The 18,970-nt window shown below is 46.8% G+C and overlaps 1 protein-coding gene across 5 annotated transcripts in view; it reads left to right on the top strand.

The window, feature by feature from the left end:
• Nucleotides 1–18,639, top strand: part of Slc20a2 (solute carrier family 20 member 2) — a 91,793-nt gene extending 73,154 nt beyond the window's left edge. For all 5 annotated transcript variants that reach the window (XM_041673627.1, XM_041673631.1, XM_041673629.1 and 2 more), the window contains exons 6-11: nt 6,906–7,022; nt 10,620–10,820; nt 11,021–11,612; nt 13,661–13,846; nt 15,559–15,643; nt 17,979–18,639. In XM_041673627.1, the coding sequence (XP_041529561.1) occupies nt 6,906–7,022; nt 10,620–10,820; nt 11,021–11,612; nt 13,661–13,846; nt 15,559–15,643; nt 17,979–18,140 (1,343 nt within the window). In that variant the 3' untranslated portion in view covers nt 18,141–18,639. The remainder of the gene's footprint in view (nt 1–6,905; nt 7,023–10,619; nt 10,821–11,020; nt 11,613–13,660; nt 13,847–15,558; nt 15,644–17,978) is intronic.
• Nucleotides 18,640–18,970: the final 331 nt, after the last annotated feature.

Below are 18,970 nucleotides of genomic sequence, written 5' to 3'. Positions count from 1 at the left end.
ACAGTGACATGACGCACAGTGACACACAGTGACGCACAGTGACGCACAGTGACGCACAGTGACGCACAGTGACGCACAGTGATGCACAGTGACACACAGTGACATGACGCACAGTGACACACAGTGACACGCAGTGACACGCAGTGACACACAGTGACATGACATACAGTGACGCACAGTGACACGCAGTGACACGCAACAGCTAAGGCACAGTGAGGCCACAGGCTAGCCGCATCAGCATCCCGTGAGGTGACAGAAATTCAGGTTGTCTGCTCTGTCTCTGGGCCTAGTGCTCTGCAGTCTGTTTCCACAGGGGCCTCACGTGACAGTTGAGGGTCTGTAACACCAGGGACTTTAATGTTTTTCTTGTTTGAGGCAGGAGCTGTCTGTGGTGCCCAGCTGTTCCAGAATTTCTGAGATTAAATGATCCTCCTGAGTAGCTGGGAGCACAGAAGTGAACCACACCTGACAAACAACCGCTTCTGCCATAAACATTTACTTCTTTATGGTTCTCACGTGATGAGTGCGAGCTCTTAGAAAGTTCTCGCTGGCAATCTCCACTCCATCTGTGAAAAGTGTGTGTGTGTGCACAGCACACGTGGAGGTCACCCTCCAAGGCCTCTCTTGTTTCTGCTGTTGCACAGCTACCCCAGGCTTAGCTGGCCTGGGAGCTGCTGGCAGCTGTTCTGGCTGCACCCTACCCCCACCTCTCTGCTGTAGCACGGTGGGATTCCAGATGCTTGGCCTTGCAGCCTGATATTTTATTTATTATTTTCTTTATTTTTATGTGAGTTCCTATATGGGACTCAGGTCGCACAGCAAGGACTTTCATGTCCCCACCCTGAGCCACACCCCTGGCCCTGCTCACTTCCCCAGCAGCCTCCTCCCGTCCCCTCCCTCCTCTTCCTCCTCCTCAGCATCCCTTTTCTCGTCCCCCCCGCCCCCCCCCCCGACTTCCTCCTCCTCCATCTTTGTTTTGTTCCCCTTCACCTCCAACTCTCCCAGTTCTAGCTGCTTCTTATCCAAGCCCAAGGAAGTCAGCTCCCAGGAAGCTGTCAGGCCCCCACAGTCTTTATAAGGAGGCCTCTGGGCTCCACGGCTGACGGCAGCATCCACGCTGTGGAGAAGCAGAAGCCTCCGTGATAGCTAGCACTGAGGTGACACCGTCTCCAGTCCCGTCAAGGGCTGGATTCAAAACAAAGTTCTTTACACGTGCCTTTCCCCCACCCCAGCACCAAAAAACATTTACAGATGCAGCCTGGTCTGAGAAAGCTGCTGCTATATTTTTAAAGATCCCAACTGTAGAGCAAAATTAAGAAGCACCATATTTATTTCAAAAGCATGACTCATTTTCCTGAGTTTCCCAGCATTCCTTGTCCATGCATGGTTCTTCTGACGCTTTAAAATGTTGTTCTAAAATAAAGTAAAACCTAACAATAGCATCGTTTACTATTTGAGGAAGGATAACAAGGAGCAGGGAAACCTGTGTGTGCATCTGTATTCACGTGTGTATTACTATGGGACGGTGTCCACAATCCATTGTTAAACGACAGTTGAAAGCACAGAAGAGAATATGTAGTGTAATTATGGTTCTGTTAAATGAACACCTTTTGTTGTTGAGGCAGGTTCTTAAGTGTAGCCTTGGCTGGCCTGGAACTCGTTGTGTAGATCAGGTTGGCCTCTAGCTTGCAGAGAACCATCCACCTCTGCCTCCTGAGTGCTAGAATTAAAGATGCGATCTACACTCCCAATGGGAATGAACTATTTTTTTTCCTAAGTTGAATTTTTTTCGGACCATATAGTCTGATCATTGTTTCCCTTCCCTCATCTCCTCCCAAATTATTCCCCACTTCCCCCTCCATCAAACAAACAAAAAAAAACCCACAAGAAATACAGATATACACACGCACACATACAAACAAAAACACACATTCACACAAAATAGGAAATTATAATATACTAGCAAAAGACCAGTAAGACAAAAAATGCCCAAACAAAGCAATGAGACCCCCAAAATTACAAAAATACCATTGAGTTCATGGGTGTGGCTGTGCTGTTGTGTGTGGAAGACACTGTTTCATGGGTGTGGCTGTGCTGTTGTGTTTGGAAGACACTGTTTCCTTGGTATCTTCCATCCTCTATGGCTCTCACTCTCTTTCCACCTCCTCTTCCACAGAGTTCCCTGAGCTCTGAGGTGCAGAGTGTGATGGAGACATCCCATTTAGGATGGATGGTCCCTAGGTCTCTCACTCTGCACACTATTCAGTTGTGGGTCTCTGTGTTAGTTCTCGTCTACTGCAGGAGGAAATTCTCTAATGATGGATGAAGGAGGCACTGATCTATGGGTGGAGCACAATGTCGTTCGAAGTGATTTTATTGCCTTTAGCAAAATATGGTATTTGGTCTTCTTGTAGACCCATGTCTTATCTAGTCTCAGGTTCTCGGGCACCTGAGCAGTGTCAGGCGTGGGTTGTTCATGAGGCTTTAAATCCAATCAGATAGTGGTTGGTTACTCCCGCAGCCTATGCGCCACTATGGCACCAGTGCATCATACAGGTCACCATTGGCGAGCACAGGCTTTATAGCTGGGTGTGCATTTCTCCTCTGGTAGTGTGCTTGCCAATATCATGAACACTAGTCAGTAGGGAGTAAAGGTTCTAGTTAGAGATCAGCTTGACACGTTCATGTTCAGTGAAATATGTAGGTGTCATCTTCAGCATTGGGGTCTTACCATTAGCCTTGGCAATAGCCTGAGTTTGGAGGTGTTTCTATGAGGCCCCCTTTGATCAACAACTCAATTAGATATAACCCATTCCTGGTTAGAGGATAATACTAGAGGTTTTATTTGGTGGAGAGAGATGTCTAGTTGGGGCATTGTCTCCCCCATTATTTGGTAACTCCATTTAGATTTCTTTCACACGTGTATGCATTTTAAGAAGCTTCTACTATAGTTGGCTTCCATATGACCCCCCTTCAATGGCCCTTAGTGTTAGTTGTCTCTCCCTGCCTTCTCTCCCTTACCCCCCTCTTCCAGCTCTTAGCAACACTTTACGCATACCTAGAAAATGCCTGGAAAGACACACAACACATAACCTCCTCCTTCCCCTGAGAAGGGTGATAAGAACATTTTATATTTGTACATCTTACAGTTCGCTGTAGTCATGATAATATTATTTTTAAAGGCTTGTATCATGTTCAAAATTAGAACCAAATGCCTGCGTTGAGTCAGTGCCAAGGAGAGCCGTCAGGAGGAGTAAGCAGGGGAGACGTAGGCTGGTCAGGGCCAAAGCTTGCTAGTTCTAATTTGTTTATTTTGTAGATTCTGTCAGTGATTGCCGTATGTAAAAGATGAGATGCAAGACAAAATGATGACAACGAAATTATTAACAGTTCTGCCATTTCTTCTTCTTTGGGGGGTTTGGAATAGAACCAGAATGTTCAAGGTAGCACCAAATCGCTGTTGATCGTATCTTCGTTGTTTAGAGGCGCAGAAGATGAGAAGCCATTTAGTAGTGTGAGCTGAAAGCAAGCTCCAGGCTCACATTGCTGGCTCCTGGCAGCGGCTTCTGGCTGAGTGAGCACAAGCCATTCAAGCTGTGCCCTACTTTGTCCCTCCACAGTGGGAAACAACCGTGGTGCCTGGTTGCCCCCTGAAGTTGTAATTATTTGAAACAATTTGAGAGCCTCGCCAGGAAGACAATCCAATGAGAAGCACTTTCTCCAAATGTTTGTTATATACGAAGCAGCCCCAAGTATTACGTTTAAAAGAAATATTTTGCAGTGTGTGTGCAGTGGTTCAAGCATGTTCCTCATTTTGTTTTTATTGTTCTTGAGACAGGGTCTCATGACATGTAGCCCGAGATTGTTACCCTCATGGTTTATCGAGCTGCTCTGGGATCAAGTCCGTGGGCAGAACTGGAGAGGACTGGGCTGGGCTGGGCTGGGCTGCCAGCTAGCACACTTAGCCTGCGGAGGTTTTGAGTCCGTGGCTCCCTGCTGTCCCTGGACTTTGGGAGTGGATCCATCTAAATGTCTAAACCCCAGCAGCCACCTGCTAACCATAAGCAAGCCAGGGAGGTCTGTGCTTTGTTTTTACTATTTGTGAACATTCCTGCTGACCTCCTGTGTCTGTTACTCGCTCTGTAACCTCTTACCAGTGTAAAAATGCATAATAATGCGTGGAGTAACTCTGAGCTGATTCGCTTGTACACAGCAGTTAGGGCAACATCAATAAAGCTTAATTTCAAACTTAAAAATGCTTCCAGTTTACGCAAATGGCATTCTTAATTATGTATATTTAAAGTTACTATATATTATGTTATTTATTATATTAAATATATATTTAAAGCCAGTAACTTGTGTATATATATTATTACATTATATAATATATATGTGAACTGAAACCCTGCTGGAACACGTGCCCAGGCCTCTGGCTTCCCACCACTGTTTCTGGTTCACACATTCTCTTGGAAGCTTGTGACCAGGTGAACCAATCGCTGCTGTTTCTCTCTGAGCATAAGTAAGCAAACGGTGCAGCCAGGTGGGTGGAAAACACTGGGTCTCATCTCTGCAGAACTTGTTCTAACCGCCGATGGCTGCCTCCTGTGTGTGACTGTGTGTATAGCTAGTTTACATCTCCATGACAATGATGCATTGGCTGGTCTAGAAATTCCTACCATTAAAAGAAATACTGTTGGGGAAGGGGGCGGAGAGATGGCTCAGAGGTTAAGAGCCATGCTGCTCTTCCAAAGGACCTGAGTTCAGTTCCCAGCACCCACATCAGGTGTCTCACAACCTCCCTGTCTTAATTCGGTTTCTTTTTTTAAAATTGATTTTTATTGAGCTCTACATTTTTCTCTGCTCCCCTCCTTGCTTCTTCCCTCCCCACTTCATTCCTCCCCCAAGGTCCCCATGTTTCCAATTTACCCAGGAGATCTTGTCTTTTAATACTTTCTACTTCCCATGTAGATTAGATCTATGTAAGTCTCTCTTAGTGTCCTCATTGTTGTCTAAATTCTCTGGGATTGTGGTTTGTAGGCTGGCTTTCTTTGCTTTATGTTTAAAAACCACCTATGAGTGAGTACATGTGATAATTGTCTTTCTGGGTCTGGGCTACCTCACTCAAATAATGTTTTCTAGCTCCATCCTTAATTAGGTTTCTATTGCTTCAGTGAAACACTGTGACCAGAGAGCAAGTTGGGAAAGAAAGGGTTGATTTGGCTCACACTTCTACTGTATTGTCCATCACTGGAGGAAGTTAAGACAGGAACTCAAGCAGGGCAGGAACCTGTAGCCAGGAAGGGTACTGAGGCCATAGAGGGGTGCTGCTTACTGGCTTACCCATCATAGCTTGCTCAGTCTTGTGTTCTCTCTCTTTCTCTCTCTCCCTCCCTCCCTCCCTCCCTCCCTCTCTCTCGTTTGACAGGCTTTCTCTCTGTAATAGCTGTAGCTGTCCTGGAACTAGCTCTTGTAGACCAGGCTGGCCTCAAGCTCACAGAGATCCACCTGCCTCTGCCTCCCAAGTGCTGGGATTAAAGGTGTGCACCACCACTGCCTGGTTTCAACCTACTTTCTTATAGAATCCAGAACCACCATCCCACAGATGGTACCACCCACACGGAGTTCTCCCCCATCAGTTATTAATTAAGAAAATTCCTACAGCTGGATCCTATGGGGGCATCCTTTCAGGTGATTCTAGCTTGTGTCAAGTTGACATAGAATTAGCCAGGACAACCCTGTGACTCCAGCTCTAGGAGGATCCAACATCACTGGCCTCTACAGGCACCCAGACTCACATATGTGTACAGGTGCTCACAGTGCACGCTCACACTGCCATACACACATATTCCCACATGTGGGTACACGCACGTGCACACGTGCTTGCTCTTATGATTGAAGAAAAATTAGAGCTGAGGTAAGAGAGTCATGTATAGGTGTTCATGTGTGAGCATGGATGTTAAGTTCTGTACCATAGGAGTTCACGGGTGAGCATGGATGTTAAGTTCCGGACCTTTAGATATTTCTGAAAGGCACCTATTATTATCCCTAGGGCAGAAAACAGATGCAGTTCCAGGCTGAGCTAGGGAGCCAAGCGTGCTGAGCACAAATGATATCACTAAAGCACAGGCACTCCGGCCCTAACTGCTGCTCGCTGCAATGCTGACTTTCGTTGGGTTTGCTGTGTTGTAATTTCTTAAATTGACATTTTGAGGAAGAGTTATATTTGAAGGGCGGTGGCCTCTAAAGAAACTCTTACTTCTGTAAGGTCTTTCCTTTTTCAGTCTAAAGTTTTGTTTTATTTCGTTTGGGGTGTTTTGTTTTATGAGACTTTAACACAACGATCCTGCAACCTTCACTGCCCTGGTTCTGGGAATACAGGCATGTACTACCACACCCAGAATTCTCTTTGTCTCTAAAAGGTGCATGCCTGTGACCAGGGTATAACAGCACCCGGTTAAAGCAGAGCTGCTGGCCCTTGAGCAAAGACCCAGAGAGGCAGCACAAGCCCACATCATCCACAGAGCCACCATTTGCCACTACTGAGCAGGGCCATCTGTTAGGACATAAAACAGCAAGTGGCCATATTTGCCTGATCAGCTAAGATAATGATACAACATATACAGAAAATAGTGCTATACAAAAAGACTTCCTACCCTGACCGTGCCCAAGTGGTAGCATTTTAATAATTAATTCCTAACAAGCACAGATTCTCAAGACCGTTATATGTCTTAAACACAGCCCTGCTGTCTGCCCCCGGGTGTGCAGTGTGCTTGGTTTGGTTTCATTTCCCTGAGATATTTGTTCAGTACAGAATCGGGGTGACTTGTTTGAGCCTGGAGGAGCAGAGGATGAGTTGCTGGTGGAGGCTTTCCCAGTACCAACACTGCTGTTCCTTTGTTTCCCAGTGCTGGGGCTGACGCTTCCCATATGGGCCATAGCTCTCATTTCCTTTGGTGTCGCTCTGCTGTTCGCTTTCTTCGTGTGGCTCTTCGTGTGTCCGTGGATGAAGAGGAAAATAGCAGGTAAGCAGCTTTTATTCTTCCAGATTACAAAACTGCTCTTCATTCCTGAGGCTATCTCTGTAAATAAACAGTGTCCTTAAAAATAAAGGAATTATAGCTGGTTGGTGGTGGCTCACGCCTTTAATCCCAGCACTTGGGAGCAGTGGCAGGCGGACCTCAGTGAGTTCAAGGCCAGCCTGGTCTTCAAAAGCTAGTTCTAGGACATCCAGAGCTACAGAGAAACCCTGTCTAGAAAAAACAAAAATGAAAACAAAATCAAAATAACAACAACAGGGCTGGAGAGGTGTCTCAGAGGTTAAGAGCATTGTCTGCTCTTCCAAAGGTCCTGAGTTCAATTCCCAGCAACCACATGGTGGCTCACAACCATCTGTAATGGAGTCTGGTGCCCTCTTCTGGTCTGCAGGCATACACACAGACAGAATATTGTATACATAATAAATAAATAAATATTTAAAAAACAACAACAACAACAAAAATGGAATAAAGGAATTAGAGATGAGAGTAGTTCCTAAAATTGCCCAGGGATGCAGACTCAGGCCTCTGGCCCTCCACTTCTGTTTCTGCCTCATAGAGTTCCGTGATAATTTGTGGGCGACGTGAGCATCATTATTTGTTTCCAAGCACAACTGTAAGTGAACACACAGGTTCTGCCAGCTCGGGAGGAAACATTCTCTCTGGGGAAATGCAGACCGTCACCATAAAGGATGGCGCGTGTGACAAGTGGCTGAAACGACTTGGACTCTTAGAGATTCGTGGCGGGCTGACTGCAGAACGGGTCCTGTAATTGTATTTTATCGATCTAGACTTAAGCTCTTCATAAATTTGTACAGAAAGCTAAAGAAACTGAAATAGCCACAACGGTTTTGAAATCGGAAGAGGGAGATTTCCTGCCTTTAGGGTTACTGTGATACTCAAGGCAGCGTGTGCCGTGAAGCACAGACTTACTGTGATACTCAAGGCAGCGTGTGCCGTGAAGAACAGATGTGTTGGTCAACAGAGCAGACAGATTCCAGGAGACCATACAGATGTGGCGAATATACTTCAAGACTGGTGGTTCAGTGGAGAAAACACAGTCCTTTTTATTTGTTTTTCTTTCCAGACAGGGTTTCTCTGTGTTGCCCTCGCTGTCCTAGAACTCTCTCAGTAGACCAGGCTGGCCTGGAACTCACACAGAGATCCACCTCCCTCTGCTTCCCAAGTGCTGGGATTAAAGGTGTGAGCACTATCACCTGGCAAAAATACTGTCCCTTTAAACAGAATTCACTGAAATAATTGAATGTCCACACACCAAAGCAGAAGCCAAGCCTTACGATAAATGTTATGCCTTACTTTTAAGTTAACTCGAGATGTACCATAAATCTAAATGTAAAAGTAATAAAGACTTTTTGGGGAGTAAGAACTTTGTGATCTTGGTTAAGCAAAGAACTTTGTCCATGACACCAAGCACGATCCACAGAAGAAATTTACAAATTTTACAAGATGCAGATTGAAAACTCTGGCTCACTGAAAACACCATTTAGGGAAACTTTGTGTCATGGAAATAAATATATTAAGAAATTTTTTAAAATCAGCTAAAACATGAGCAATATATTTTTAATTTATTTTGATTCTTTTTAATCATGTCCGTCCTGGTGTGGGAGTTTGCGCATATGGGTGCGGGTGCCCACATAGGCCAAGGTGTCAGATACCCCTGAAGCTCAAGTTAGAGGCTGTTTGTGAGCCCCCAAAGGAGGTGTTGGGAACCACACTTGGGTCCTCTGGAAGAACAGTGCTGACTCTTAACCTCTGAGCTCTCTCTCCAGGTGGAGCAAACTGTTGGAACACCTTATAGAGATGTAAGTGGCAAATGAACCCATGCCACGTTCACTCTCACTAACGGTCAGGGAATACAACATCAAACGAGCATGAGATACCGCTTCACACCATTCGAATGCCTTTGTAACACATGACCATGTTAACTGGGAAGGATTAAAAACAAACAACAAAAAAAAAACAACAACACCAGCAACAACAACAACAACAAAACAGCTATAACTTTCAGGCACTGGCATTGGTAATTCAAAGTGGCACAAGAGACAGCCGGACAGTTCTTAGGTTACATGTGCACGGGCCTTCGGCATTCTTTGAACCAGTCCTGGGTATTTCCCCAGAGAAATCAAAACCGAAATTCACACAAAACTCTGCCCATGGGTGTTTCCAGCAGCTCTATCGCTCTCACCCGGAATGGAAGCCCTCCCCCGACAGGTTATCACGGGATAAAGAAAGTGCGGCTCCACACTCCAGTGCTCAGCAGTAACAAGGAACTGGATGCCACTCCCGTGGCAGCGTGAGTGAGTGGCAAAGCCAGCGTGCTGAGTAGAAGCAGCCTTCTCACGTACTTAGTCATCTTGTGATTTTGTCTTGGAGGCTTTCTGAAAAATGCAGAACTGGAGGGTGGCAGATGAGACAGGTGGTCGTCTCAGGTAGGGCTGGGCGGGGGAGTAAATAAGGACCTGGGGACTTCTTACATCCCCGTTGTAGTGGTGCCTCTTGGGAAACTCAGAATCACACATACCTGCAAAGGCAACTTGCTGCATGTGAGTTTTAAGACTAAGAATTTTCATGGGGCTGGAGAGATGGCTCAACAGTTAAGTGTATGCACTGCTCGTCCAGAGGACCCCAGTTCAGTCATAATCTGAGTCCCAGCGTCCACACCGAGGAGCTCACAAGTGTCTATAACTCCAATTCCAGCGGAATCCAATGCCTCTGACCTCTGCAGACACTGCACTTACATGCATGTGTATGCACACACTCTAAAAATAATCAAGGGATCAGAGAGATAGCTCAGAGGTTAAGAGGACTTGCTGCGGTTGCAGAAGATAGGTTTGGTGCCCAGGACGCACACGGCAGCTCACAACTGTAAACAGCTCTAGAGGGTCTGACCTGTTTCTTATTGAGTAAATGGAATCTTCCTGTTTCTTTTGAGAGACAAAAAAAAAAAAAAAGGTTTACTTGCGTCATAGAATCTGATATGATCAAAGAAATCTGAGACCAATAATTTATTGACCAGGAAAAATAAACCAAATGTATTCCACTTGTTCAAGACAAGAATGATAAACATTTCTATAACTCTAAGGCTAGTCCGTCTAGAAGGGTTATAGAATTATAGAATTGTCAGCCCTGGAAGAGGCCTGGGCGATCAAATTTAAGGTTTTGGATATATTAGTAACTCAGTGTAAGTATGTATCATTTAATAGCTGTCTTTAAGAGCATGGATTGAATTGGCAGTGGTGGTGCACACCTTTAATCCCAGCCCTCAGGAGGCAGAGACAGGCAGATCGCTGGGTTTGAGGCCAGACTAATCTACAGAGTGAGTTTCAGGACAGCCAGGGCTACACAGAGAACCCTGTCTCGAAAAATAGATAAATAAATAATTTTAAAATTTAAAAAAAAATCATTGATGTTTTTATTTCCTCATCTAGCTCTAATGTTTTGTTTCCAAGGTCAGTACTGAAGTGTAAAAAAAGATATCTTAACATTTTAGTATTTAATCATTTTATTTTTAAAAGAAAAAGAATGCATTTCCAGAATCTGTACTTCCTTCCTTATCTTCTCTAGGCAAATTAGAAAAGACGAGCGCTTTATCGCGAACTTCCAATGAAAGTCTCAGTAAAGCCCAGGAGGTGGAGTCCCCGTTTAAGGAGCTCCCTGGTGCCAAAGCCAGCGATGACAGTGCTGTCCCCCTCACCAGCCCGGCTGGGGAGGCTGTGGGACCCTCCGAGGGCACATCAACAGGGAACCACCCCCGGACAGCCTATGGTAAGGCTAACTTGGAGCTCTTGAGTACAACACGGGAAGGAGGTAATCTGCCAGGCCGAGCTTGGGTACAAAAGTGTACCCAGAATTTATGTTTTGATGGACAGGAATCCAACCCAGAGCCTTGTGCATGCTAAGCATGTGATTTTCCACTGAGTGTCGTACTCTCCACCTTAAATCAGCATCTCCTACATTATTTCCAGGACGGGCACTTTCCATGACTCACGGCTCTGCAAAGTCACCCATCTCCAACGGCACGTTCGGCTTTGAAGGCCACATGAGGAATGACGGTCATGTTTATCACACTGTACACAAAGACTCGGGGCTCTACAAAGACTTGCTGCACAAAATCCACGTAGACAGAGGCCCCGAGGAGAAGCCCGCTCAGGAAAACAACTACAGGCTGCTTCGGCGGAACAACAGCTACACCTGCTACACCGCGGCCATCTGTGGCATGCCGGTGCATACCACCTTCAGAGCCCCAGATGCCTCCTCCGCCCCCGAGGACAGCGAGAAGCTGGTGGGCGACACGGTGTCCTATTCCAAGAAGCGGCTTCGTTACGACAGCTACTCCAGCTACTGCAATGCGGTCGCCGAGGCCGAGATCGAGGCTGAGGAGGGGGGCGTAGAAATGAGGCTGGCCTCGGAGCTAGCAGATCCCGACCAGCCTCACGAGGACCCCACGGAGGAAGAGAAGGAGGAGAAGGACACGGCAGAGGTCCACCTGCTCTTCCACTTCCTGCAAGTTCTCACTGCCTGCTTTGGTTCCTTTGCTCATGGTGGCAATGATGTGAGGTGAGTATCTTTATTCATTCAGCAAATACGCAGTAAGGGTCAGCTACCTGCTGGGAGACGGAAGTCCCTGCCACCGGCAGAGGGGAGCACAGACAGTAAGCAAGCATATAAGTACCCACCTAGAGAGTTGAAAGGGTGTTGCAGTGGCCAGTCAGCTAGCTGCCTGGGGAGGCTCTCAGAGCAGGGGCTAAACGAGGTGTGAGAACCGGTCACGTGACCATTGCAGGAAGCGCTAACAGCAGAGGCAGAGGGTGAAGTGGAGCGTGCTGGGACTGCTCTGCAAAGAGCAGGAGACCTTGGACAGGGTAAGTGGAGGCTGTGAATCAAGTCACGGTAGAGGCACGGAGAAACGTAAAGGAATTGTGTTCTGCTAGGCAACGGAACCGCAGCTGGGGTCCTGACTGCTGTGCAGGCTGAGGCAGTGTTTACTTGATCCCAGGAATTCAGGAACTAGACTAGACAACGCAGCAAGACCCTGTCTTAAAAATAAATTGTTCAGGGGCTGGGAAGATGGCTCAGCAGTTAAGAGCAATTGTCGCTCTTGTAGAGGACCAGCGTTTAATTTCCACCACCCACGTGATGGCTCACAACCATCAGTAATTCCAGTTGCAGAGGATCCAGCGCCCTCTTCTGGCCTCCATGGGTACCAAGCATGCACAGGGTGCACCGACAAACATATCAAGAAGAGTAAACAAAGTAAATAAATTCTTTACATTTTTAAGGAAACAAGCTTTGGAAGAAGGAAGTTTTCACTGTAAGAGACAAGGGAGCCTCCGGAAGGGCTGACAGGTGTTTAACTGGACCCTTCTGGCTTATTCCATGGCTGTGCTGAGGATAGGAGATCAGTTGGGATGTCGCTCAGTGATCCAAGAAGAAAGAGCAAGGCTTGGAACAGAGAGATGGTACAGTAGCCAGGGTCAGGATATAGTATTCTGAATGTGGGACCAATGGAATTGATAGGCAATTACGACCGGTGGTTCCTTCCTAATGCTGCGACCCTTTAATCCAGCTCCTTGTGTTGTGGTGACCCCCAACCATAAAGTTATTTTTGTTGCTACTTTGTTACTCTAAGTTTGCTACTGTTATGAATCGTAAAACAAGTACCTGATATGCCGATGGTCTTAGGTGATCCCTGTGAAAGATCGACCAGTTGAGAACGGCTAAATTAGACTCAGGTGTGAAAGAAGGAGGCCTCGCCCAGCAATTTCAGCTCTCACAAACCTGAGAGTGAAGTCCAACCCAGAAAGGGCTGGTTTGGGGCTAGTTAGCGTTCAGGTTAGACATAAACCTGAAAATACCTGTAACACCCAAATGACAGCCACGTGACGATCAAGTTAGCAGCCAGCTGGGTATGGCTGCATTCAGGAATGATCAGGCTGGGTATGGATGAGCACCCATGCCCGGAAGGCAGAGGTGCTGGCTAGAAATCCTGGGAGGGAGGGAAGGAGAGGAAAGAAGCAGCGTGGACACCTGAGCCCTGGAGCTTTGTGGAGAGAGATGGAGACAGCAGGAAGTCGTTTCGAGCCAGGCCGTGAAGGCTTTGCACAGGCCAGCTCTGCATGGCTGTTTAGCGGGAGCTGGGCATCCGTGCCTCTCAAGTCTTGTCTCTGTTCATTATTTAAAAGTTTGACTTCAAGCCGGGCCATGGTGGCACACGCCTCTAATCCCAGCACTGGGGAGGCAGAGACAGGTGGATCTCTGTGAGTTCGAGGCCAGCCTGGTTCAGGACAGCTAAGGTTACACAAAGAAACCCTATCTCAATAATAATAATAAAATAATAATAATAACTGGCTGTTGCCTTTAAGTGCCTTTTCATATAATTCATATATAATTATACTTACACTGCTTAACTCTACCTAAAATGGTTAAGATGGCAAATTTTCTAGTATGCTTTTTATATCAGTAAGTCACTTTATCACCTTAAATTCTATGAGTAAGCTACAAATACAATAAGACTTAGCTAATTTTCAAAACCAAGAAGTCACTATATAGTGTGTGTATAGTGTCATGCCTATGTACAATTAACCCCCTGCCTTTTTTTTAACCAGCAATGCAATTGGTCCCCTCGTGGCTTTGTGGCTGATCTATGAACAAGGTGGAGTTATGCAAGAAGCTGCTACCCCAGTCTGGCTGCTGTTTTATGGAGGAGTCGGGATTTGCACAGGTCTCTGGGTTTGGGGGAGAAGAGTGATCCAGACCATGGGAAAGGACCTCACTCCCATCACACCTTCCAGGTGAGGCACGGAGGTCTGCAGAGACAGGGCTTCCAGGTGGGGCTCGCTGCAGAAGCTGAGTCAACATGTCAGGGCTTTCTTGCCTTAGTTAGCATTTCTATTGCTGTGAAGAGACACCATGGCCACAGCAACTCTTATAAAGGAAAACATTTAATTGGGGTGGAGGCTGACAGTTTCAGGAGTTTAATCCATTATCATCAAGGTGGGGAGCATGGCGGCATGCAGGCAGACATGGTACTGGCTACATCTTGATCAGAAGGCAACAGGAAGTGGACTATGACACTAGGAGAAGCTTGAGCATAGGAGACCTCAAAGCCCACCTCCACAAGGAGCACCTACTCTAACAAAGCCACAGCTTTGTGCCATTCCCTACGAGCTTATGGGGGCCAATTACATTCAAACTACCACATTTCTCGTGCTATTGTTCTGTAGCGATTGTCACGGGGAGAAAGAGCAGAGGGATCCTCACTACCTCAGCCTCCACCAGTCAGCCCCTTCGTCACCATTGCCCCCTGCTGCCATCTACACAGGCACCAGGATGGAGGTGGGAAGACACTGAGACAGAAGCAGGGAAACTCAGAGACAGCTACAGTTCCTTATCTAGCCTGTTGTTCTAACACAATGTGAGGGCCGGAGGACATGGGCAAAACCAAACCCCAGTGCAGACTGGAGCCCAAGGCCTTCCTCCAGAACTCCTCAGCCACGCCCAGTCTCCTACTCTAGGGCCCATCTGGTACCCTTTCTGTTGCCAGTATAAAACCCCCGAGGTAAGCAGTGTCTAAGGAGGAAGGGTTCACTGTGGCTCACACTTGCACAGCTCTTGGTCCGTTTCCGTTTGTCCTCGTTCTTCAGGAGCACAGAGCAGTGCACACCATGGTGGGAGCCCGTGCCACAGGAAAAAAACCAGGAAGCAAACACAAACATCAGAAAGGCCGGAGTCCTACACCCCTCAGGGATATGCCCCAGTGACCCAGACACCCCCTTATATCACCTCCCAATAGCATCACCCTAGGGACCAAGCCTTTGACATAATGGGCCTTTGGGGCACATAAACTCCAAAACATGGCACCTGCCTCTCCCCCAAATTTTCAAGCCCAGAGATCTCTCCTGACATCCTCCAGGATTTGGGGGTGTGTACCTCTGCTGTGCAGCCTGTGGTTAAATAACAGGTCTCGGCTTACGGAGTACAGCCAAAGTTCAGAACTATCTGCTGTCGGGAAACTTTTTTCTCTGTGTTTCTTTTTAAAACATATTAGGGGTTTCTGTTTGCTTTTGTTTCTAATTTTCAGTTCCCCATCCTTAAGATTCATTTTAACGAAAGATTGTTTTAGAAGACCGAATTGAAGAAAAATCGGTCATCTGAAGATTGCTTTTTTGTAATAAGTTCACACTTTCAAGATGAGAACCTAGTTTTTTTTCCGTGCCCCTTTAGGAACAAGCAATTTATCGTCCTCCTGCACAGCAGGAATTTCTGACCCAGTTCCACACTTCAGGTTGGAAAACATGTTAGGAAAACAAGGTCATTGGATGTCAGCTGCATAGCCCAGTGCCCCGCTGAGAGCAACAGTGTCTTGTTCTCCTAATGGTCATCTGGCTCAGGCAGCAGTCCTGCCCAGCTTACAGAATGTTCTGGCAAGCCTTCTGCAGCCACGGGGTGTCGGCAAGGCCACACAAAGAGCTCCTGTGACGTTGTCTTCCTGTTGCCCCCACAGTGGCTTCACTATTGAGCTGGCCTCTGCCTTCACTGTGGTGATTGCCTCCAACATCGGGCTTCCCGTCAGCACCACACACTGCAAGGTAGGTCCATGCCAGCCAGAGACTGCCATTCGGAGGGGTGGCATGTCAGTCCAGCGGCTCCAAGCGGATCTGAAAAAGGTCACTAGACTCTGCACAGTTGCTGTGGGACTGCCAGGACATTGTTGACCAGCGAGGAGGAGGAGGAAGCAGGGGTGATTGTTTCCCTAGAATGCCCGCGCCCCTCCTAACCCTTCCTGATCCCCAGTAGGACACCTGTTGAGGCTTTGCTTTCTCAGCACCAGTGGGAGAGCTTCCGTTTGCCCTGGGCCCCTTACCGTCCCCCCCAGATTGCCTTCTGCCGTCACGTGTGCACCACGCATGTCCGCAGGTTCACCTGGGATGTACCATGCAGTTCCTGCCACTGCACAGAATTGATTTTAGCAGAAACAGAAGTAAACGGAAATTATTTCAGGGCAGTTCTAAGATGTGGCTACTTCTGTGTTCCCCCTTGAGAGTGACTCTGTTGCCTCAGAGTCGATTCCAAGCGAGGGGCAGGAGGTAGTGCCTGGGCCTCTGTGGTGTTTGTCCTGTTACTCACAGCTGACAGCTGAGAAAATTCGGGCTCTCAGGATTGACCCACTTTGCGAAGGCCCTACAGCTTGGATACACAGTAGGACCAGGGATCAGATCTTCACCTAGTGCTCTGTTCCTCCTAATTGTGGCCAATTAGTAAACATCACCATGACAACCAATTTGACTCCAGTGTATCAGACAGATGCCCACTGGGCACTGTTGGAAGTGCAGTGTGAATGCTGACTCATTTGCTCAGGAGGAGAACACTAGCAACTCCCCAGTCTTACAGATAGGGTTGAGAAGCCTTTCCCACCCAGGGGCTGGCATGGCACCCTGCATCCCTAGTACAAGGGAGGAAGGCAAAGAAAGCTTGGCACACCCACCACTTGGCATCTGGGTTGCTCCATTTTGGTTGTTTTTGAAATGATGAAAAGACCCAGGAGGTGGTGATGTGCCCCTTTAATCCTAGCACTCAGGAGGGAGAGGCAGGTGAATCTCTGTAAGTGTGAGTTTGAGGCCAGCCTGGTCTACAGAGTGAGTTTCAGGACAGGCTCCCAAGCTATACAGAGAAACCCTATCTCGAAAAAACAAAATAAATAAATAAATAAACATACACGCATGCATAGATAAATTGATAATAAATAAATAAACAAACATACACACATGAATAGATAAATTGATAAAAGGGTCTTGGGAAGCAGCTTAATGACAGAGTATGTACCTAGCTCAACAGAGGCCTTGTGTTTGGCAAAAAAAGAAAATAAAAGTTATCAAAGAAGCATGGGTTCAATGAAATACTTCAGACAACACAAAGATGTGTAGACTATGAAAAGTGACCATCTCCCCGTTCATCACTCCATGTAGCTCTCTGTGCTGTTCGGGATTGAGAAAGCACCCTAAATTATATGCTCTCCTGAGGAGGCAAAGCACTTAGCTCTTCACTTTTCTATTGCATTTATTCATTCATTCATTTAGCGCATGCATGCGTGTATGCACAAGTGTGCACGTGTGTGTACGTACACGCACAACATTCAGTGGAGATCACAGGACAACTGCCAGGGTTCTGTTCTCCCCTTCCATCATGTCGGCCTCAGGGATCGAGCTCACTTTGTCAGTCTTAGTGGCAAGCACCTTTACCCACTGAGCCGTCTTAGCTGCCCACTTTTTACCGTTACGTAGGCATAAATAGTCACAGCTGCCTGACTTTTCTAGATGTTGTAATGTTATGCCCAGATCCGCAGAGTCCTCCAAAAACCAACAAGGAGACCGAGTCCCGTATGTAAAAACAAAGAGCCTTCATTCTACACAAGTTTGCAAATTCGGTCTCTGTGTGTCCAATATATTAGATTAATTGGAGAGCCCGAGCTCAGTTAGAGTTGGGTTTTATAGTAACAAAGGTGGGGGCGAGGGATTTCTAAGGTTCAAGACTCCAGATTGGCTGACATTTGTCTAGGGGTGTCCTGGTGATGAGTCCCCATGTGCCATGGTATGTGCACACCCACACACATGTAATATAAGTAAATAAAGAAATGGAATTTTAAGAATTTTAAGGAATGTCTATGGAGAAGGACCCAAGCATACGCTGCAGGTTCGGGAAGATCGGGGGAACTGTGATGGAGAAGGGTACAGTTATATTCCTCCACTGCTGCCCATTGGGACTTTACAGAGCATAAATTATGAAAGTATAAAATGATCTCCCTAGAGAACTAGTGTGAAGGGCTCGGGGGACATGACGCTCATCACGACAGACACCCGAGAGGTCAGTGTTTGTGAAGCCTCTCCTGGTGTTTCGCCTTTGACTGTGATGCTTCTGCCTCGACAGGTGGGCTCCGTGGTGGCCGTGGGCTGGATACGCTCGCGGAAGGCTGTGGACTGGCACCTCTTCCGGAACATCTTTGTGGCCTGGTTCGTGACTGTCCCCGTGGCCGGATTATTCAGTGCTGCTATCATGGCTATCTTCATGTACGGGATCCTCCTGTCATAGGCATGGTCTGTAAATGGCTCTAGGGATAGTCTAACACGGGCCTCCGTAGCCGCACCTCTCCCCTCCCCTCCCACACACCTTGCAGATGGCGTCATCATGCCACACACTGCTTACCCAGGCCACAGACGTTCATCCTCCAGTTAGCCTAACTCCTGTACATAGTAGTATGTATCAGACTGGTATTGTGACGACACACTGTGGTGCAGTTACTTATATTAAATATACATCGTGTACCTAGGATATCTAGCATTGATTTTAAACAAACTCAGAATGAAAGTGGAAGAGTATTGCCTCAAGTGCAGTATTCTGTTAACTGTATATAATGATTTCAGCGGTGGCAAGTGTTAAAAACGTTTAAAAGTGTAGGCTATAAAAATCCTTTTTTAAAAATACTGTAATATGCCGGGCGGTGGTGGCGCACGCCTTTAATCCCAGCACTCGGGAGGCAGAGGCAGGCGGATCTCTGTGAGTTCGAGACCAGCCTGGTCTACAGAGCTAGTTCCAGGACAGGCTCCAAAGCCACAGAGAAACCCTGTCTCGAAAAACCAAAAAAAAAAAAAAAAAAAAAAAAAATACTGTAATATAAGTGAGATGCAGTATACTTAATACAAACTTGGGCAAGTTCTCAGGCCCTTGTGTGATTGCATCATGCTGGGACAGGTGTTCACAAGTGCTTCCTCTGAAGAATGCGTTCAGAAGCTGTGTATGAGTTACTGTGTAATGTATCACTAGCGCTTTTGTAAATACTTCAACTGTGATTTTAATGGTCTGCTTCCCTTACACTTTACTGATTGGAGAATTTTGGAAAGTACCAAAGAAACAGGGGATAA

Source organism: Microtus oregoni, unplaced genomic scaffold, assembly GCF_018167655.1.
Source record: "Microtus oregoni isolate MIOR12 unplaced genomic scaffold, Mior012 000024F_ref0000369, whole genome shotgun sequence".
NCBI classification, from domain to species: domain Eukaryota; kingdom Metazoa; phylum Chordata; class Mammalia; order Rodentia; family Cricetidae; genus Microtus; species Microtus oregoni.
The sequence above is the reverse complement of the archived record's forward strand: the minus strand, read 5'-3'. Positions and strand labels throughout refer to the sequence as shown.